The sequence below is a fragment of the Paroedura picta genome, chromosome 5 (genome assembly GCF_049243985.1).
Source record: "Paroedura picta isolate Pp20150507F chromosome 5, Ppicta_v3.0, whole genome shotgun sequence".
NCBI lineage: Eukaryota > Metazoa > Chordata > Lepidosauria > Squamata > Gekkonidae > Paroedura > Paroedura picta.
In genome coordinates, this window is record NC_135373.1 from 103,761,481 (window position 1) to 103,784,011 (window position 22,531).

At 43.6% G+C, this 22,531-nt stretch overlaps 1 protein-coding gene across 1 annotated transcript in view; it reads right to left on the reverse strand.

Annotated features, from left to right (window-relative positions):
• Positions 1-575: 575 nt before the first annotated feature.
• The window catches only part of ISX (intestine specific homeobox), a 33,008-nt gene continuing 11,052 nt past the window's right edge, over positions 576-22,531 (reverse strand). Inside the window, exons 2-4 of the mRNA XM_077339665.1 lie at positions 6,434-6,585; positions 4,667-4,783; positions 576-2,354 (exon numbers count right to left, since the gene is read on the reverse strand). Coding sequence (XP_077195780.1) covers positions 2,124-2,354; positions 4,667-4,783; positions 6,434-6,585 — 500 coding nt within the window. The 3' untranslated portion in view covers positions 576-2,123. The remainder of the gene's footprint in view (positions 2,355-4,666; positions 4,784-6,433; positions 6,586-22,531) is intronic.

The window sequence follows — 22,531 nt, forward strand, 5'->3', positions numbered from 1 at the left end:
AGATCATTTCTTAGGGGCATACTAAGGAGGATACAGGTTGGATACCCTGGTGTCTATGATGTAACAGTCAAATGTGGATTCCCCTCAATCCTCACATGTGCAAGACTCAGTTTGAATCAGTTTGGAGGCCAAGACGTATGAAGAAAGGTTGGGGGAGCTTGGTCTGTTTAACTTGGAGAGGAGACGACTGAGAGGGGATCTGATAACCATCTTCAAGTATTTAAAAGGGTGCCATATAGAGGATGGAGCAGAGTTGTTCTCTCTTGCCCTGGAGAGATGGACCAGATCCAACGGGATGAAATTAATTCAAAGGAAATTCCATTTAAACATCTGGAAGACGTTCCTGACAGAGCAGTTTCTCAGTGGAACAGGCTTCCTCAGGAGGTGGTGGGTTCTCCATCTTTGGAGATTTTTAAACAGAGGCTGGATAGCCATCTGACAGAGAGTCTGATTCAGTGAAGGCTCAAGGGGGTGGCAGGTTACAGTGGATGAGTGATTGGGATGTGAGTGACCTGCACCGTGCAGGGGGGTTGGACTAGATGACTCAAGAGGTACCTTCACACCATTTTCTCAATGGGACTCAGTCCAGAGAAAGAACTATTTGAGAAACCCACTGTTCCCTAAAATACATGCGGCTTTGCCAACAGGCCAAATAGCACATCCACAGGAGCACTGGCAGCTTGGAGGGAGGGAAATATTTGGATGGGAGAGGCTGAATGGGATGCCATGTATGTGGGAATGGAGGAGAACTTGGTGCAACTCATATGTAATTGTTACATCTGACACAGGATGGAGTTTGCAATATATACTCCATCATGTGTTAGTCCAGGAAGAAATCTGAATTTCAAAGGTTCCTATTTCTGAAAGCATCATTTCTAAGCCACATTTTCTTGTGCTGCAACCTGGGTAGCTTTTCCTGTGCTTTCCTTCCAGGGTGACTTCTTTTCATGTGTGATTTACTTCTTCTGTTCTTAAGCATTTAAAAAGAAAAAAAAAATGCCTTAACAAAACAAAACAAAAAAACATTTTTCTGCCTCATAAATATTTTAATTGTTTAAAGAAATTTTATACCATTCCAGTCCTGGACAGGAAATCTTTCATCCAGTACCATTTTCTCCCCCCTTCTCTATTACAGTAATTCAGAAGCCATTACCTTGAATTATATGATAACTAAAACAAAAGACTCTTGCTACACACTTCACAGAAATAAGGTTACTCAAAGGTTATAAGCAATTATATTTTCCTTCCCTTAAATGTGTTTTTTTCACCCTACAAAACAAAACTACTGTGAGAATAACCCAAGGAGAAAAATCCAGCTTAGTACAGTTTATGCCATTTGGATCTCTGGAATAGCAGAACATATCCTGCAGACTCCCGCAGCACGTGTGGTCCCTGCATCAGCAGCATCCTGACCAATAAAATCTCATCACCTTAAGCCATCTTTGGAACAATGGCATCCATCAGTTTTAGGGCTGTGTAAAGCCTCAGTTCTTCCAACTGACAGTGCAATGCAATATCCATTAGGTATATTATCCCCCATAAGGCTATATTGTTTCAAGTGGAGCACACTGATCTATTGCAGAACTGGTGGTGTCCTTCAAGGAAAGCAAGGCTTTTGAATGTTGTGAATGATTGTTTCTCCCGTGGCCAAGCTTCAGTCATTCTTCAAGGACAGCAAGTGGCTGGTAGTCCTGTTTTGAGAGAACTCCTCACCTAATGGTTGTTACATTTGAACCCTACTTTTCCTCCAAGGAGCTCAAGGCCATACAGATGTTCTCTCCTCACTTATTCACAACAATCCAGTAAGGTGGATTTGTGTGTGGAGGTCACTTCCAGTTTATGGTGACTCTATGCACTGATGATCTCCAAAATGTCCTATCATTGACTGCCTTGCTGAAGGCCATGGCTTCCCTGATTGGGTCAATCCATTTCATGATGAGTCTTCCTCTTTCCTTTAGCCTTCAGCTTTTCCAAGCCTTATAGCTTTTCCAAGCCTTCATGGCCAACTGGAGAATCTCTGTCATGCACACCCAACATTTTAGCCTCTGCGTCACATTTTCTCAATGATGAAAAAGTGTCTGTTTAGAAAACCTCAGCATTGCCTCCACACACTTCATGCTTTTCTATATGAAATTGGCACAGATGTGGCTCCAGGCCTCCTTCAGGGGCAGAGATGGGAAGGCATATGGTGGGAAGTAGTCAAAGAGCAGATAAGGCTTCAAGGATGCTACAGGGCCCATGTGCACAGGTACCATGTTTGGCAGACTTCTAGATGTATAATGCCCTGGGCTTGATGTGTAATCCCTTGCAGTGAAACTTGTCTCAAGTAAGCTGCTGGGCACAAGGCAGGAATCCTGTAATGGAGAGAGTAGAGAGAGAGAAGGAGAAAGAGAGAGATAGAACAATGTGAGAAACTCCACTGCAGGCCTTTAGCTAGGCACAATTTATGAGCCACACAGGACGTGCCTTATCAATTTCCTCCAATGTTTAGCAATAAAACCCAGCAAAGATTCAGAGACTATTTCTAAATGGAGTCCCTAAAACATAGTGACAGGCAATCAGTAAAGGAGAAAAAAAATCCCTTGTGACTACAAGGGAGAGGGAACACGTTTGCCAACCAAATCACACTTCCAGTTTTGTAACATCAGGATGAGAACATGGTTAGGATTAGAGTGGAGCAGAGAAAACAATTATGGACAGATGATGTTTCAGGAATATGAAAATCAGGTTTGTGCATAACCATGGACACATCAAATGATGGCTTCAATATCTAGTATCCATCCATTGTGTAAGCCCTGCCTACTGATGAGGTGTCCAACAACTGACTGGCTGCACAGTGGGCATGAACACACTGGCCCCAAACTCCACCTCTGTATGACGGCCAAGTTGTCTGCATGGAGTGTCTGCATGCAGGCTCCTGCCTTAGGGTTTCCAACCTCCAACCAGGGCCTGGAAATCTCCCAGAATTATATCAGACTTCCAGCTGACAGAGATGAATTCTCATGCAGAAAATGGCTGCTTTAGAGGGTGGAATCTATGACATTACACATGGCTGATGTCCCTCCCCTCCCCAAACTCTGCCTTCCCTAGGTGCCACCCCCAAATCTCCAGGAATTTCCCAGCTCAGAGCAAGCAACCCAACTCTTCATTCTGATCAGAAGCACTGCTTTCCAAGCAATGCTGATCATAGGGAGGGAGTTTCGGTGTGGACAATTCGTCTGCACATTCACTGTGTGGAGATGATTAGATGATTGTGCAGAGGTGAAGGCTTGGTCAGCATATTTGTCTTCTCCCACTCCCTACATGCTCAGGCAGTGTGCAGATGGATGTCCTATTTAGGGCTATACACTGGTTCACTTTTAACATAAAACCAGGGTGAATAGTAGGGTTATCAATCTCCAAGAGACATCTGGAGATCTCCTGCTATTACAGTTGACCTCCACATCATCAAGATCAGTTTCCCTGGAGATAATGGCTGCTTTGGAGGCTGGGCTCTATAGCACTATGATTCACTGAGATCCCTTTCCTTTCCTCCCCAAACCCTGCCCTCCCCAGATTTCTCCCCGCCCCAATACTCCGAGTAGTTCCTAGCCTAGAGATGGCAACCCTAGTGAACAGCGGAGAGGGAAGGAGGATGAAATTACTTTTGAGTTGGAAAGGGGGTACATTTTCAAGGCTTGCTCCTGATTTGAGAATGGAGCTAGTGCTGCATCTGTATTGATTCCAAACGGACATCACAGGTTGAATTTACCATGCTGTATTTGTGATAGAGTCCTGGATGAACCTCTGAACAAGGCCTATGCTAGCTACCTGGTTTAGGTGTCTACCTGTAAACTCTATGTGTTTTTACAATATGCCATAAAAAACACAGAGAAGAAGAAGAAGTTGGTTTTTATATGCTGCTTTTCTCTACCTGAAGGAGTCTCAAAGTGGCTTACAATTGCGTTCCCTTTACTCTGCCCACAACAGAAACCCTGTGAGGTAGGTGAAGCTGAGAGAGCCCTGATATTACTGCTCAGTCAGGACACCTTTATCAGTGCTGTGACAACCCAAGGTCACCCAGCTGGCTGCATGTGGGGGAGCACGGAATTAAACCCAGCTCACCAGATTAGAAGTCCACACTCCTAACCATTATACCAAGCTGGCTCTCACAGATAAACAGTGGCCCAGAGGGCCTTGGTTTAAACACGTGGGTTTTTTTTGGGATGGTGGTGGTTAAGGGTTGTTCTCTAATACTGTTTCCATGCTAGGGATTTGGCTCTGATATGCATTTGTTAAGATCTGAGGCTTTTGTCCATTTCTGCACTGAAATGGGCCCTTTCATGCACACACCCAGTGTTGACCTGATTTGCCCCCTCACTTGCCCCATATCAATGGGATCCAGAGAAATTCATATTTCATTTTTTGATGCAGGATCTAATGGGATCTCTTTCAGGGCTGGCAAGTGCAAAAATGCTCCTATTTAGGTTTTTGCAGCACCTGTCATTTTGAGTGTTTGGCCACAACCTTTCCCTCCTTGCTGTCGATCCCAAACCAACAAAATAGGAGTCATTGCAAAATGATGGCAAAGTGAGTCCTCAGTGCAGACTGTTCTTTATGAATGCTTCTGCAAAAGGGCTGTTTTGAAAGGCTATTTCAGTTCACGTAGATGGCCATTGATACTCACTGTTATGTCTGACTTTGGGACTGGAATAAAATCAACCTCAGTAACATGCTGAAGGCCACCAAAATTGCCAAACTTTTCATGTTTCCTCCACTTTGCCCGCTGATTCTGGAACCAGATCTATGTGCAGGAAAGGAAGGGAAATATAACATTAAATTGAGCAAAAGTTCTTTAGAGAGATGTTTATATCTACAAGAGGCTATATAAGAGAACAATTGGATTAGAATTTGCAGTCAGAGAACTTCTTTGAACTTGATTTGGAATAGGTCTCAGAAAAATGGAATGGCTTGCCGAAAAGTGGTAAATACTAGTTCAGAATACTTGGAAAACCTCCCTGACATTCCCCTTCCCTTTCTCTGTTGATTTTTCCCAGGTGGGTGGTCACAGTGGTGTCTGGCCAGCCAACCATAGCCAGTGAATGGGCATGGTGGTGGTAGTGGTGCAAGAGAGACTATCAGTTCCACAGACACTGCTGTGGCACCAGAGGAGGTGGGGGAAGGGAGAGAGTGATTATTTCTTCCCTCCCATCCAGCAGCGTTGGAAGCAGTACAGTAAATTTGGTTGGAAGGGAGAGAGAAATCCTGACTTGGAGGTCTACCAGCAAGGGCACAAAGGCCCAGATCTCCCCCATTGCTTCCCCCAGAAACTGCTATTTGGAGGTATGCCACCTTTGAATATGGATGTTCCATTTGAGCATTACAGCAAATAGCCTTTGATGAGCTTGTTCTTTGTGAATTTGTCCAATCCCCTCTATAAAGACATATAAGCAACTAGAGACTCCATTACTGCATCACATGGCAATATGCTGAGTGAAAGCATTGGTCCACCTAGAACAGTCCTGTCTACTCTGAACTACACATGATGTTAGAACAAGTTGGGTCACGCCCCCCACTTCAACTTTGCTTTCATACGTCCAGGAGCCAAAGTTCTCAAATGTTCTGGGCCCCCGTTGAGCTCAGTATTAGATGTTGGCATTCAATTTCCCTGAACGGAACCCCATCCCAAAATACCTTACTGTAGTCAACAGAATATGCATTCTCTGATCTATTTCGGCTACTAGTATAGCTGACTAGAATAAACACCCATGTTTCCCAGATTTTACTCTGGCATACTCATGTTTACCGATCAGCTGTCCATTTTGCATCCTACACTTCCAATCAAGTGAAAGCAAATCAGACTGCTGAAATGGCTGCCGACCATTTAAACCTAACACAGCGTGGTAGGTCTGCGTGTGTAGGGAAAACCTCATTTGTGAACTGGTTCTTGTTTTGTTTGACCATTAAAGTAAGGTAGAGAGAAATATATTTTTAACTTATTTATGTACTGTAGCAATGACTATATGGACTCCTGGGGGAAGAAAGGCTGGGGTAGCCTTTTCCACACACTATATAAAGAGCTTGGCAATTAAACACAATCCTCTCATTCCGAGAAAATAAATTGAATTCAAATATATGACTCTAGCAATTGGGAAATCAATTTTTGGCATAATGAAGTTATTTTTCAATTCAACTGAGGTGGCAACAAAAAACAAGGTTTTTCTGTGATATATTATGATTCAGTTGGACCTAGTTTGTCAAGGCAATGGTGTACGGCTGCCATCATAATCTTTCCAGAACACTCTAGAGGTAATAAATAAAGGAAATATGTCATACCTATGTGCTGCAATCAAGTGATCCTCGGGTTTCTAATTTTTGCTTGCTTGTAGGTAACAGGAACTTAGCATCTTGTTGTTGTAGGCATATATTAGCAGTAGAGAAACAAAGAATTTACCTGGATCCTGGCTTCTGGGAGGTTGATCTTTGCTGCCAGTTGGTTGCGGATGTGGACATCTGGATAGTGTGTAACTTGAAAGATCCTTTCTAGTTCTTGGAGTTGCTCTGCAGTGAATGTTGTCCTGATCCTGCGTTTCCCTTTCTTCACAGCTGAACAAAACAGGGGAAGTGTATATTAGGGAAAGGTACTAAGCAGTGAGGGGCAAAAGTTCTAAATGATTATGAGCACTGATGCAGGATCAAGAATATCTCAGCTATTTCTGTCTTATTGCACCTGCCTTTCTTTCAGGGAGCTCAGAGTGCCATCATGATCATGGAAGTCTGATTAACTAATTAAGCTGAGAGATAGCAATCTGTAGAAGATGACTCAAGTTCACAGTTGACCAAGATTTGAACCCAAGTTGTCAGGGCAGGAAAGCTGAAGGACAGCAGATACAATTTGGGCAGGAAACTGAGTTGCGAACAGTTCAGCCATCAAGTTGGTCATGAAAATTTATGGTGGGATACGTTTTGTTATTCTTGAAGGTATCATTGAACTCCTGTTTTGTCAGGTTCATCAGGAGATTAACAGAAAGTCGGAAGTCCTTGGTAGCTGCAGTAGCACCTTCTAGCCACAAGCAGGGGTGGTAGTACTGAGCACCAGAAATCCAGAAATTCAGAAAGTAAAGGGCTCCCAGACATCTGGAACCTTTCTACCACCTGCATACTCCAGGTCTGAATCTCCAGGCCACTATTGGTACAAAGAACTGTCATACTCTTCTGCATAAGCCTCACTGAAGGAAATGGATGTTGTTCCAGGTCACTAACAAGCTCCCGGTCTTCTGAAGCTTGAAATCCACCGAGCTCATGTCCTCTGCTGTACTTCCTGCATACTAGTATTTCTTTTTACAATAACAACATAGACAGAGACCATCTAGAATGGGGCCTGCACTGCAGCAGGGACTTCCCATGTCAGACTGCACATTCATGTTCATCTGTTGGCATCTGCTGAATTGAACGATAACCTACCCATATGATATGATAACCATCTTCAAATACTTGAAAGGCTGACATATAGAAGATGGAGCAGAGTTGTTTTCTGTTGCTCCAGAGCAGAACCAATGGGTTGAAATTAATTCAAAAGAATTTTTGGCTAAACACCCGGAAGAAGTTCCTGACAGAGTGGTTCCTCAGTGGGATGTGGTGAGTTCTCCTTCTTTGGAAGTTTTTAAGCAGAGACTAGATAGTCATCTGACAGATATGCTGATTTTATGAGCTTAGGCAGATTCTGAGTGGGTGGGCAGGAAGGGATATGCCAGTGTTTATCTCTCAGGCTCAAGGTGGTTTACACAATAAAAGAGTAAAAATACAATAAACCCCCTAAAATAACCCAATTACATTGTTAAAATTATTAAACTAAAAGATGTCAACACTAATAAATGAATTTATCTCCTCGACCAGCCAGTCTTGCAATCCTACTGACGAGAGTGGGAACCGATGGACACAATGGAGATGTGCCAGGAAGTTCCATCTTGAGCCCTTGAATCTTCATCTAAGAAACAAAGTAAACCTAATAAGATGTATCTCTGGCAGTGGCCTCCAGGAGCAAGTGTCAGTCATGCCGAGTCATGCTGACACCATTAGGTTAGCAATCAGGAATGAGAGACATTTCTTCTCATGTATGTTAAAGACAAGAGTCTTGGAAATCATACTATAGAAACAGATTCTTTCAAAATGTCCTCTAAAAATCTGCATTGCTAGGAGCATCATGGACAAGGATCCCAATGTGCTAGGCGGCTAACATATGTCACAAAGACTGTTCTCCTTGTCTATATTCTATTTATAACTTATATGTATAAAAGATGTGCTGAGGTAAAATCATTTTCATTTCTGTGCAAGGGCACAGGTGAACTGCAAAATATACAGCCTTGTACTCAAAATGAGTTTCCCCTGCTTGGTTTCTTTGTATATCACTGTATGTCACAGTCAGTGGCTGGCTCCCAGGCAGATAGGAAAATATGCCCACAATGGGGCCCACCACAGGGTCAATCTTGGGTTCTGCAAACCCAAAGAATTTTGGGACCCAACCCTTTCAAATCTTAGTGATGACAAATATGCATATGCAGGCATGACTAAACAACAGATATGTGGTATGATTTTGAGTTGCTTGAGTTGAGTTGCAACTCAAAAGGCCACCTGAAAGTGCGGTGGAAATTGGGGAGGTGAGTGGGTGGGCATTGGGCAGGAAGAGGAAGAGGAGCTGAAGCAGGTGGCGGTGAGTGGCAAGCTAGAGATAACCGAGGGTGTGTGTGGGGGGAGGCAAGCCAGACTCAAGATGGGGGGAAAGATCCAGAAGAGGTGAAGACAAGGAGGGGGTTGGCCTCCTCCATGATTTCTCAGGTCCCCCAACTTAGAAAATATATATTACCAATGCTTTTCTCTCTCCATTTTCACTGTTAGCTTTTAGATCTGTTTGTATGACGTACTCGTGTTCTTATATAATTCATATGGTATTTATGTATAGTAGTTCAGCAATGGAGTAGAGTGCCTAAGGAAGTGGTGAGCTCCCCCTCACTGGCAGTCTTCATGCTGGGCAGATACTTATCATGGATACTTTAGGCTGATCCTGCATTGAGTTGGACTAGATGGCCTTCATGGCCTCTTCCAACTCTATGAGTCCATGATTCTGTATAGATTGCATATGCATCCAATAGAATGTGTACTGCTGATTTATTTTTTTTTTTTTGAGATTTTATTGTTTATTGTTATTATATATAAAGTACGGAAGAGAGAAAAAGAAAAAAGAAGGCGACCAGCTGATAGGTAGTTATTATATCCTAGTCTATACATCATCTATACAAATATACCTTACATAGTATAGTCTGATATTATCTCAAGAAATATGTAGTCAGTTCCCATTGCATATTAGTCCTAACCTAGCAGTTACTACTGTCTTTCTTGAGAAAGTCCAGGTAATCGCTCCACTGTTCGTCATAATCTTCTGGTGGTTTCTTATTCACCATGTTAGTGAGTCTTGCATTTTTGCTAAGTCCGCAAGTTTGTCTAACCATGTAAAATAGTTGGGGTCTCGGTCGCCTTCCAGTGCTTCGCCCACACCAACCGCATCGCCGTAGTTGCATGGAAGAAAAGGATTCTAGAAGAACTTGATAAGGCACTTGGATGAAAACTTAGCAACATAGATTCAGGCTTCATTGGGTATCGCATTTTAAATATTTCCTGTAACACCATATGTATTTTAGCCCAATACTTTTTTGCTTTCTCACAATTCCACCACATATGATAAAAGGAACCTATTGCTTTATTATATTTCCAACATTTATTATCAAACCTGTCTGAAATTTTTGCGATAACCTTTGGAGTAATATACCATCTATAAAACATCTTATACCAGTTTTCCCTTAAAATCTGGCTGTTGGTTTGTTTAGGAATTTTAATCCATACTCGTTCCCATTCCTCCATAACAATTATGGAGCCCAAATTTTGCATCCATTTAATCATACATTCTTTACTTGTTCCGACTCGGTCTCATATTTCAAAAGTAGTTTATAGATCTGGCCCTGTAAGTGTGGTTTTTTGAGCAATAACATGTTTTCGAAATCACTAAGAGGTGAGTTTTTGTCCATTCGAATCTCAAAGTCAGTTTTTAGTCTAGCTTTCTGTACTGCTGATTTATTGATGCGCTAGTATTAGTGAAAAATTTATACATCTTACAAGAAAAATTTGGTGGAAGCACGCAACACTGAAAGGGGTAATTTTGAGCCAGAACAGCAAGAATGAGAAATGGAAACCAAATCAGAAATTCAAAACAAAGCTGACAATGAACATGTAATTGAACATTGTCCACATAGACTCCCACCACCTGACCAGCCCCATAGGATTTTAATCTGGGTATAAACTACATCCTCTCCGACTACTGATGGACAGAAAACACCACAGCAGTCACTATGACAAATGCCATTTTTCTCCTGTATACGCAAACAGTTACCTGCAGTAGGCATGGTTGGGAAAATCAAGTAGATTGACCAAATGAAACAGGGATCCCAAGAAACATGTACAAGCATTGCATACTCAAGAGGGCTTAGAATGCATGCTTCTCAAGCAATTTTTGAAATGAAGAGAACTTTAGCTGTTTATAAAGGAACATGGGGGAGGTTGGCTGCTCAGAAAAACACAAAGTAAAAAGTCTCACCAAGTCCTTTGGGTATGCTTAAAGTAATTCCTTGAAAACTGGCCAAAAAGTCCCACTAAAGTGTCTGCACGGGGGAAAGAAGGCAAAAAACAGAATGGGGACATCTTCAGCCAGTACAATACAGGAATTAAAAAGAAAGAAAGAGTTAGATTAGGGAGATCCAACTCCATTTCTCTGCTCATGCATTTTTTGTTTATTATTACATTTGTATACCGCCCTCCCCTGAAACTCATGAAGCTGGTTGGACAATGACCCTCTCTCTTAGTGTCACCTACCTCGAGAGCAGCCTTTTTCAACATTTTGACAATGGAGGAGCCCCTACAATAATTTTTAAGGCTTTGAGAAGCTCTTGAAGTTAGGTCAGCTGGCCATGCCTCCCTGCCCCCAGGAGTCACACATTGCTAGGAGTGACATCACTCCCCGTGTTAACAGGCAGGCTTGAGAGGGAGAGATAGGAGGCTCTGCCCCCTCCCAGGCAGAGAAACCACAAGAGAACTCCCTCATGCTCAGGAGGGGGTGGCAAAGTCCATTAAGACAGGAGGGGAAAGACCATGGACCCCCTCTGGAGATCTACAGATCACTGATTGGGAATCCCTTCTTGAGAATTTGATTTATGCACAAGCTTCTCAAGGACTGTCAGACAGTTAGAGGCATGCCAGGAAGCCTCAGAAGAATATGAGGAAGGGGGGTAGGAAAAAAGGATTTCATTGAAGTATCAGTGTCACTTTCAGCTAAAACTCAGAAGTGATGTAACACTTGGATTTTTCTATCATAAGAAATGACCCTGATGTGATCCTTCCACTATTCTCCTGCTATTTACCATTGGGGGAGAATTGGGGGCATTTTGGAGGGGGGGGAGGTTCCCTACTGAAAGCAGGCAAATGAAGTGTCTACAAATTTCAAGAGGCTTCAAAATAGCAAAAAAAAAAAAAAAAAGGTAAAATCACTAAGTTACTATTTTGAGGGGTTATGCTATGGGGTCTCTTAAACTTGTCATCGTTTTTGTCCTCCCCATATTATAATCTGGCACTGCCTATTTCACCAATAAGATACTCTGAGTTCTTTGGAGGAAAGATAAACTTATAAATGGGATAAACAAATGTAATGTGGTGACCTGCCTCCTATAAATGTGCTGCAACTCAATGGGCTGCATACAAATCATGGTGTTGAATCCGAAGGCGTCCTCCTCCTCCCAGAAAGGTATCTTAGATCCAACACTACTTATTTCTGTTAGACACTGAAAAAAAACCGAATTGACTTGACATGAGGTCTGTCCACAGGTTGGTCATTTGTATTACCTTGCCATAGAGGAAGAAAGTTAATCACGCAGGTGGCATACAGGTGTGGTAATACATGGTAGAACATGAGGTAAAATGGCCTTCAAAATGAACATGGATGTTGTTTCCAAACTTATGAGCCTCATTACTCATTTTCAGATTCTTTTCTCATCCTCAAAATGGAAAGCGTATAGAATATAGACTAGACCTTCTGCTTTTATAACAATTAAGGAGATAAATAAGCATTGTTATTTGCCTGGAGCCTTAAGGGTGTAATTAAATGAAGCTGAGCATTTTGGTATTCCGTATAATGCCAAGTAGTGAGCAGAAGAAAGCTCTTAACATATTCATGGCCAGATTAATATCGGTGAAGGCCAATGGCAACAATAATTTTAGGCGCCCTCCAGGGTATAATGATCTCCTTCTTGCAGAACAGCTAACATAAGAAACCTACTTTTGTTTCCTAAGGCGATGCTACTGCACTAGCCTGCCTCTCTAGTAACATTTAAGTATTTGAAGATGCATCCATTGATGCTTCAGAACCATTAAAATATCCTAAAAGTCTTCTTGAAAATGCATCACAGTTCACAGAACGATGCTGAAGTGCATTGTGACCCATTCCTTTAGATATCACCAGGCGGTACTATTGCTTTAACGGGATTATAAGCGATACTCCATCTAACAGGAAGGACAAGTTTGGTGTGGTTTCCTGGAATACTGAAACCAACCAGTCAATCAATCAATTGTAAATATGCTGTGCTTTTCTTATCAGAGACTTTGATCTTGAAAGTCTGTGGCATGGCTGGCGGATTGACGGCCTGCAACCCCCATTTCATGAAACAGCTTTCTCTGCTCTTGAGAGCTAGCTTGGTGTAGTGGTTAGGAGCATGGATTTCTAATCTGGTGAACAGGGTTTGATTCTCCGCTCCTCCTTCACATGCAAACAGATGGGTGACCTTCGGCTCGCCAAAGCACTGATAAAGTTGTTCTGACCGAGCAGTGATATCAGGGCTCTCTCAGCCTCACCTACCTCACAGGGTGTCTGTTGTGGGGAGAGGAAAGGGAAGGCAATTTTAAGCTGCTTTGAGACTCCTTCAGCTAGAGAAAAGTGGTATGTAAAAATTAACTCTTCTTCTTCACTGGAGGATGGTGGTTAAAAAACAAACTGGTCATGATTGTCAGGAAGAGAAGCCAATGCTTATAAGCAATATTGTATTGTTGTCTGTTGTGCATTATGGAAAAGCTACCAACCAACATCTCGAAGGCATCTTTCAGGACTCTATCCCTAACTGATGATTTCATTCCGTCCCCGATGGCTTGCGACCCTCAAGTGCCAGAACAGAGGGAGAGGCCAAGAATCTCATCCATGTATGCATCTCTTCTGCCATTATCAAAACCACCATCCTACCCAGAGGGGCTTTCTTTCTATATGCTATTCTGTACTGCTTTAGTGCCATTACCAATCTGCCACTTTTTATTTTGCTTGTTTCCTTGGGTGAACTAATGGAAAGAGATGAATTTAACAAAAAAATATCTGTTCTGCTTTTGTGGAAGCCCTTTGAGTTGAGTGATGCCAGTATTTTAATAGACCCATGAGAGTGTTGGATTGTTCTTGCCCCCAGACCTTGCCTGGAGAACTGAATGCCCTCCTGAAAATACAAAAGCTAGCGTCTCTTTTAGAGGCAGACTAACTGTGGGGCCCAAGTGCTGAATGCAATGCAACACCTTCCTGCAAAGAGGGTCTGCCTGAAACAGTAGGGGGAGATGCAGAGAGATAAAGGTTCTGTTTGAAGTGATCTGAGCCCCAATGGCCCTACCTGCGACTCAGGGATTCCTCTTGGATTCATTGGGCATCTGTGCAGTTCTGGGAGGGGAGGGGAGAAAAAGCCACACCTGCTGCCCTCTCCCATACCACTGGCCCCAGCCTCAATTGCTTGGGAGGCTAGCAGGCCCTGAGTGCCTAGGCAAAGGATCTATTCTTCCAAGTCAGCAAGTGTACTGAGGACTGCCTACAAAGCTGTTGATCATCTGATCTCGCTCCCCCTTTATTCAGATCTGGGTTTTTTTTGGTGTGTTTATTTTATGGATACTGCAATGGCACGCAAAGCTTTGGCATGCTTGTCTTGCTGAGTGCTGTTTTCCAAAGCTGTGAAGAATCAAATTAAAAGCATAAAATAACCTGAGGTCAGTTGCAGGGACAACAGAGACTGGATGGTCCGGCTCTGATTTCAGCTTCAAATGAAGCAGCAGCTGAGATAGTTCCAGAGAGCTAATCAAGGACTCGCCAGTAGGAAAGCAAGATAGTGCATTTTTGATTAAACTTAATCAGTTATTCTGTTTATGTTTCCAAAAAAAGAGAGACTCCCCCCACAAAAAAAGGACAAGTCTGTGTTAGCATTCACCCCCGCAAGGTGAACATTTCTTTGACTGCAGCTTCGAATATTTGTAAATGCCTTTGGGAGTCCAACTTAAGAGATCTCACAGCAAGCAATAGCATTCAAATTACAGTCTAATAAAGAATGTGGGAGGAAGATATGAGGCTGGAAAATGTTAAGCATAATGCCAGATTTACAAATTTGGCTGCAGGGTCTCTGGGGAAATATAACTACATCGCTTCCTTGAGATGTTTCGATATGCAAAAGTTTGAGATGTTCAAATGTCTTTAACAAGAAATCGGTGAGGGAAAAAGTTCAGAATGAAAGCTGAAGTGATTTAGGAATACAGGAGCCTTTTCTTTTTAGTGGTCCTCAAAAAGCGGGTGAAAACCACCACATTCTCTTCCATTAACATGTAGCAACATTCCCATACTTGGGGATGTTCAGTTGGCTTCCAGCTTCCAGAACAGCAAAAGATTTATGGAAGAGAAAGTGCATGAACATCTCCTGCCTTAAATGACGTCTTTGATTTTGAACTTAGGTTCTCCTTGCACATGTTGCTCTTGATACAAAGCTGGCAGGAAGACTAATGCTGAAACAAGGATTACTTCTTCCTCACAGAGGAATAAATACAACTGATCGTCAACCTATGGAGATTCATTGCCCAAGAGGAAATGGCAGTTGTGGAAGGTCTGCTGCATGTTATATTATGCAGGGGTGGCCAAACTGTGGCCCTCTCAATGTCTATAGACTACAATTCCCATGAGACCCTGACAGCGCATGCTGTCAGGGGCTTATGGGAACTGAAGTCCATGGACATCTGGAGAGCCACAGTATGGCCACCCCTGTGAATCTAGGAGAAGCAGGAGTCCTAGGCTGACATCACAATCCCTGCTGAACTCTCCCTCCCTGAACCCTTCTGTCCCCATGTACCACCCACAAAACTCCAAGAACTAGCAACACTAAGTACTAAGGTTCTTTCTACCATGTAGATCCCCCTGTATCTGAGAATGTGGCTTAGAGCAGAGAATGTGGCTTAGAGCAGAGAATGTGGCTTAGAGCAGGGGCATTTGCTGGCAGGGGCTCATGGGAATTGTAGTCCATGGACATTTGGAGGACCACAGGTTGACTACCCCTGGCTTAGAGGAGCTCTGAGTTCTAATTCACTCTATCAAATACCTACACATTGTGAGATCAGGAATTTTCCTTTGTACATTGGCAAAATTATATTGCAGCCCACTTTGCCAAGTTACCAGTTCAGATGGAGGGGGGGGGGGAGTGAGGGAAAGAAGCCTTCATTTGCAGGGAAGAGCAATTTTCAGAGCAAGGTCATTCTTGGACATGGTGAAGATGAAACTACAAAAATAGAGCCATTGTTGGGGCTCTTGTAAGCCTTATAGCAAGTAGGAACCAAGGACAAGTTATTATCGCTTCACATTTTTCAAAAAAGGTATTTATGCCTTCAACATGAATGGGCCCATTTAATTATTTATAACCATATTGACTCAAAATGCCAATTGGTGAAAACATTGGTTTGAGGGCATCTGGTCAAGACCCTTCCCCCCATGCATTTTCCTTAGCTAGCAGTGCCCTCTTAGTTAATAGTGCTTTTTTAATGTGCTTTTTTATGTGCTGGGGGGAGGGGAATCTGGGTACTTGTATATGTTTCCCAGCTGGCCCAGTATCAACTGTCAGGGAATTTAGATCAAGGCATGGTTAAAGGGTTAAAGCTTACTTCTATCACTTTTGTTGTACAGAAAGAAGGGAAGAGGTTGCTTTTCAATACAAACAGAGGTCTGATAATGAATCTCCCATGCTTAGTCTCTTTATGCCCTCTCTGTTTGGAACAGGGGTTCAGAAATACAGGGAATAATCATGCATTTTTCAGAAATGTGTGCGGCAACTCCCCCCTCAATCTCTAAATGGTGACAATTACCCCTTTGGCTTTTACTGCTCTTAGCTGTAGTTGTCTGAAAAGAAAAGCCAGGAAATCAAACTGGCAGGATTCTGTATAAAATGTCTGTCTCCTAATGTCTTCATTTCCTGAAGCTTTTAAGCCTGCCAGCACAGAGATTGATCTCCATACATATTATGACATGCACAGCCTACCCATGTGCAAAGCTGTAGCTCTACAGCCCGGTCAATGCATGTTTACGTAGGAATAAATTTCACATTATTCAATGCAACTCCCTTCCAGCTTTAGATCTGGGTTGTAAATGCTGCCGTCTGAAATGGTAGGAGTGGCTCGTCTGATGCCAGACAGCAAATGTCTGGCGGTGACATTTTGAATACCCCCTGACATTTTGAAAAATACTCCTCCTTGCAAGTGGATAAGTGCAAGAGCTGGTCCTGGTTCAGAGGTGAAAGGGGAGCCTGGCCAAGAAGGACTTCCAGGAGAGACGAGAGGGCAGATCTTAGAGCAGGGGTAGTCAAACTGCAGCCCTCCAGATGTCCATGGACTACAATTCCCAGGAGCCCTTGCCAGCAAGCGTTTGCTGGCAGGGGCTCCTGGGAATTGTAGTCCATGGACATCTGGAGGGCCGCAGTTTGACTACCCCTGTCCTAGAGTGGACAATAAAATCAGAGTCTAGTAGCACCTTTCAGACCAACAAGGATTTATTCAGGGCGTTTACAGACTCTTTCGAGGCCTTGTAAACGCCCCGAATAAATCTTTGTTGGTCTTAAAGGTGCTACCGGACTCTTGATTTTATTGTGCTACTTCAGACCAACACGGCTACCCATTTGTATCTCTCCTAGATTGTACAGTTAGTGAAGCCAGCCTGTTCATATAATTCCATTTTGCTTTCCGCTGAGAGTGCCGGAGTGTTTGCAAATGGAGGGTGTCTAATTACCCGCCTAACAACATGATATGAGTCGAGCGCCGAATAGTCTCTTATTAGCTCAGGATTTCTGTAAACCATTGTTATTAGGCTGGGTCACTGAAGTTGTGGTCCGGATGGTGTCTGAACGGAGCGGTGAGACTGAAAGTGCTGGCCCCAGCATTGAAGTGTAGGTCAACCTCTTTACTGAAACAAAACCCCAACACTGCACGCCGGCACGTTCTGCACCAGTGAAGCAAACCAAATCCGCTTGTCTACATAAAGAGATTTCTTCTCTGGGGCTTCTCCTCCAAGCAAAAGAGCCCACTTGCCAATTTAAAAGGGCACGGAGAGAGATTTTGAGGTGGGAGTTTGGCGCTGTGGCTAATTTTTATTAAAGGCTCTCTTCACCCCTTCTTAAAAGGGACCAAGCTAGTCAGGGAGAATGGTTCTAATTGGATGCATACAAATTGCTCAGGGTAGAGCCTTCTGCGAGCAAACCTTTGCATTTAGCATCCTGCTGCTATCTGTTGAGGCGCTGCAGAAATAGAGCAGCAGGATGCTGGGATATTGAAAGGCTCCATTTCATTCCTTGCGGTCCAAAACTTTCAGACAAAAGCTGCCTTTACCCTGATACCAATCACAATTGCTAAATTATCGGAGGGGATGGATGGATGGAGAGAATAGTAAGTGGAAGACTCCAGGCATTCGCAGGAGAGAAGCTTAAAAACAAAAAAACAAAACAAGCACAAAAATGGCAGACTGATTCCTCCTAATATACATAATCTCAAGGACTTGGATTTTGCCTCCCTCAGTCACCATCCAAGGAGAGATTGGTCCATCTATGCTGCCTCGGTTCAGGAAGTTCCCTGGCTATGCTGCCGGGGCATTCAAGGCCAATGCTACGCAAAGGAAACCACTTCAGAAGGCCAAAAGAAATGGAACTGTTTGCCAGCAAGGATGGAGTGGCCAATGATATGGCAATAATCTATTTGCCACTAGAAAAGAAAATGCAGCTCTCATCCTGGGACAGAGTGGCTCCACAAAAAAGAAGAAAAAGAAGCTGGCATTCCACTAGTTATGTTCTTCTGGGAATAAACCACTTTAAAGAGAAATTAAAGAGATTCATGGAGGAAAAGTCTATCGCTGGCTACTAGCTATGGTGACTGCGAGGAACCTCCACATTTGCTAGCACTAAACCTCTGAGTCCCAGAGCCTAGAGACAACATCAGGGGAACATCTTGGCCTCTATGTCCTGTTGCCTCTCCAGAGGAACTGGTAGGCCATTGGGTGAGACAGGATGCTGGACTATATGGACCACTGGTCTGATCCAGCAGGGTTCTTCTTAGGTTCTGGTAGTTCAGCCAGTAAAATTATTGTGCTTTCATTCAGCAACAATGCCTGAAAAGCTAACCAATTTTGCTGGGAAATTCCAAGCAAATTCTAACAGCTGCTCCCTGTGCTGCAGACCAGTGCTTGCTAGCAGGGGCTCATGGGAATTGTAGTCTATGGACATCTGGAGGACCATGGGTTGACTCCCCCTGCTGCAGAGGACTCAGCCAGGCTGTATCCTTGCCCTTGGACAGCCAACTTTGCATTCAGTCCTTGCAATGATGTAAAAAATTAGCAGGTGGAACTTGGCATAGAAGTGTCACTAGTTCCAATACAAAAAATATGTAGATGTTATTCCAGCAGGTAGATCTGTTAAAATTCTCTCATCTACACACCTATTGAAGGTTCAGTACCTTTATGCTCTGCTGTATCTGGCCACCTTCTCTGCAGGAGCTTGGGTGCACTTGTTCAAGGACAAGTGATTCCCAAAGACACATCTATCCTAAACTGAGTTCGTGCTAACATTTTTCAGGGCAATGGAAGAGAGAAAAGAAAATGTTGGGCTGTTTGATGCTGGTAGCTAAGCCTCTATCTATTCAGGGAACATGGAATACACCTAGATGAGAATCTGGTCAGCCTGCCTGCAAATGGGGTTCATAACTTTTGATCTCAGAAACATATTGGTCAGCTAGGAGTGGCAGGTCAGAACTGAAGCTAACCTGTGGAGCAAGGACCAAAGTGGAATCTCTACGTGCACAGTAAATTTTGCAAATTGGACTCTACAGCAGCAACTAGATCAGTTAGACAGAATACAGGTTGCCCCCTCTGGAGCTGCAAGGCCCTATCTTTCTTTCCAGTTTGGTGTAGTGGTTAGGAGTGCGGACTTCTAATCTGGCATGCCAGGTTTGATTCTGCACTCCCCCACATGCAACCAGCTGGGTGACCTTGGGCTCGCCACGACACTGATAAAACTGTTCTGACCGAGCAGTGATATCAGGGCTCTCTCAGCCTCACCCACCTCACAGGGTGTCTGTTGTGGGGAGAGGAAAGGGAAGGCAACTGTTAGCCACTTTGAGCCTCCTTCGGGTAGGGAAAAGCGGCATATAAGAACCAACTCTTCTTCTTCCTGAGACTGGCCAAAGTGGCCACTGAAACTCTAACCCAGGGTTTATGCTGAGCTAGGAGTTCTTTCTGAATGCTAGTATCCCAACCTGAAAATTATGGGATCTTCCTTAAGAAAGATGTTTCTTCCCCTCCGACACTTCTGAGCCGGAGGATGTGGCTTTTATGCAGGCTTGATTTCTGACACCATTCTTCTGAGATATCCATCACTGTCCTAGCCTCCGCCAGCACGATTCACCTGAAATCCCATATGTATTAGGGATGCTCTAGTGGCCACCAGTTCAGCTTATGTCCTGTTCACTGGCTGAGAACAGAGGCCTGATTTTTCAGCTATCGGCGTGATAGTTTGTCAGTCTGTTTGGGGGTGTCTGGCAGGTTGTTTCACTGCACTCCTTTACTAATCCTGCAGTACAGTGCCATTGGCACGGACAGACTGAGTTCTGTTATCCCCCCATCCTTTCTACATAAATGCTGAACTCAGCAGGCAACTGTTCAGAATAGTCAATTAGATCATTCATGCATCATTGGCATCAGTCATCAGTAAATATTATGTTTCCATGAAGTCCCATGCATCAGTGGAGCAGAATGTCTAGAATGCTCTTCCCTTTTCACACCCCCAAATTTCTCATTTATCAACAGTTATAATTGTGAATCTGATTGAACGCATTAAAAGTATTATGACTCCTAAGCAGGCAAGGGAGAAATTCACCACTTGCTGGGTGATTTGAAATTTCTCAATTTTTCCTGTTTTCAACTCCAAAATCCCTTTCAATTTCATTTTAGCATGGTACAAATTGACTCTGCGGTTCTTTAATATTTGCTAGGATTCGATGATAACTTAAAAGTTTATTTTTAATGCTATTTGACCCCACTTTCCCCAGAACCAAAGGAAGAAAACAGCACTCAGGAAAAAGAGATGGGTGGTGGGGTGGAGAATGGGAAAACAGGGAGCAGCTGGCCAGGGTTAGGTTACCCTTGAGAGCCCAGCCCCTTTCACCAGAACTTTGCAGGGGTTAAGGTGCAATTTGACCAGCCTGGCAATCCCTGCCCTAAAAGAACCTGTGCCTCACTTCACCTGCCTGGTGACTCATGGTACTCTGGGTCCTCAGCAAATGGCGCCTCCCACCAAGCAGCACCAGCCACGATGATGACCAGGAGAGGCAATACTGGGCAGCCGCTGGAGGAAAAATGAAAAGCAATGGGGGGGGGGGAAGAATTCTGTATTTCTCTGGATTCTGGTGACAGCCCTGGCCCACCTCAACTCCTCCTGGTCAGGCCCATGGCATGGCAAAGCCACCTCAAAGCTCTTCTCCCTCCCTCTCTCTTAGGTGGGCCACCACTGCCCTCTTGTCCCCTCCTGTAGTGCTCCCACAGACAGCACCATGTCCAGGAAAGCCATTAGCAATATGGGAATCTTATATGGGCCTTGTGTAGGCAATTTCTCTCTTGGGCTTATAGTGTTTTCAAACTCCCGCCTGTCCTCTGAGTGCAGCCGGGGTGAGACTGCATGATCCTCCTCACTCCAGGTTTCTTTTCAAAGCGATGTGAGGTGGAACAAAGCCTGAGTACACAGCACCTTGACGACCCACCAAGGTTTATTTCAGGTCTAAGCTTTCATGTGCATGCAAGCAAACGGAAAGAGCCCCACCCTGCCACTCAGCTGCAAGGGGGAAGCTGTTGGGGGGGGGGCAGAATGCAACATCAGTTCAGTAACGACTTCCATTGCAGCTCCTCCCAGGACTCAGCACAAGCTGTTTCCACATCAAAAATAAGGGTTATTCTGTCCATTGTGAGGTATTTTCATCCCCCCTCCAGGTGTTTCAGTCATTTCCACTTATATTTTCTTTGTTTACATTTTATTTTTATTTTGCAAAATTTGAAAGCCTAAAGTGAAGGGTGGCTTAGTAATATGTCTGTATGGCTTTCAACACCTACGTAGGGACCAGCCAGTTTACAGTCAAATATACAGTGTGATCCTAAAATGAGTCGTATCCTTCTAAATCCTTTGAAATGAATTGTCTTGGTTTAAGCTGACCATCTCTCCCACCTTTGGCGGGGCAGTCCTGCATTTGGGGCACTTAGGGGGAGGGAGGAGGGGGAGGGGGTCCCACCTGCCGCCACCACATCCCGCCTTGCAAGGCCAGATATCTAGTCACCTTATCTTGGTTGCCAGGACCTTCTTGGCCATCAGTAGGGTATGGGGGTGGGTAGGATTGCTAGCTCCAGGTTGGGATATCCCTGGAGATTGAAAGGTGAAGCCTGAGGAGAGTAGGGGCATCATGTAGTACACACTCCAAAGTATCCATTTGCTCCAAGGAACTGATCTCTGTCGTCTGGACATGAGCTGTAATTTGGGGGGAACTCTAGGCCCCATCTGGAGCTGGCATCTTTAGAAATCCATTGTACATCTAAATGCTACATGATTCATAAAGAGAAACTATACAACATGCTTGCACCCTACTTTGTAAAAACAAATACAGCTGTTTAGCGCAGCTGATGTTGTTGAATTGGTTATAGTCTTTTAATTGATTCTCCTGATGTTTACACTTTTGTTTCATGTTGTATATTTGTATGGCTTGTTTCAATTCATGCTATTGTTCTGTTTCTGGTGCTTGTGGTGGATAGTCTATGATTAGTTTGAATAAATGAAAAGATCGATAAAGAAATAAAATGAAGCTACAAAATCAACACCCAAATTTGTCAAAATACAAACAAATATTTTTTAAAAGATGAAGAACTGGAAGCTTAGGAGGGTGAGGGTGAGGGTGATGCTGGGGGTTTTAAACACTGTTTTAGTATTGTACTTTAATTGTATTTTTACTACTGTATTTTACTACATATGTGTTTTTACTGCCGTGAACTGTCCCGAGTCCATAAGGGGAGGAGGTATAGAAATTGAATTATAATGTCAAAATAATATAGCTGTAACTTTTCCCAGTACAGTAGAATGAGTATGTGTATGTGTGTGTGCTGTTCCCTAGT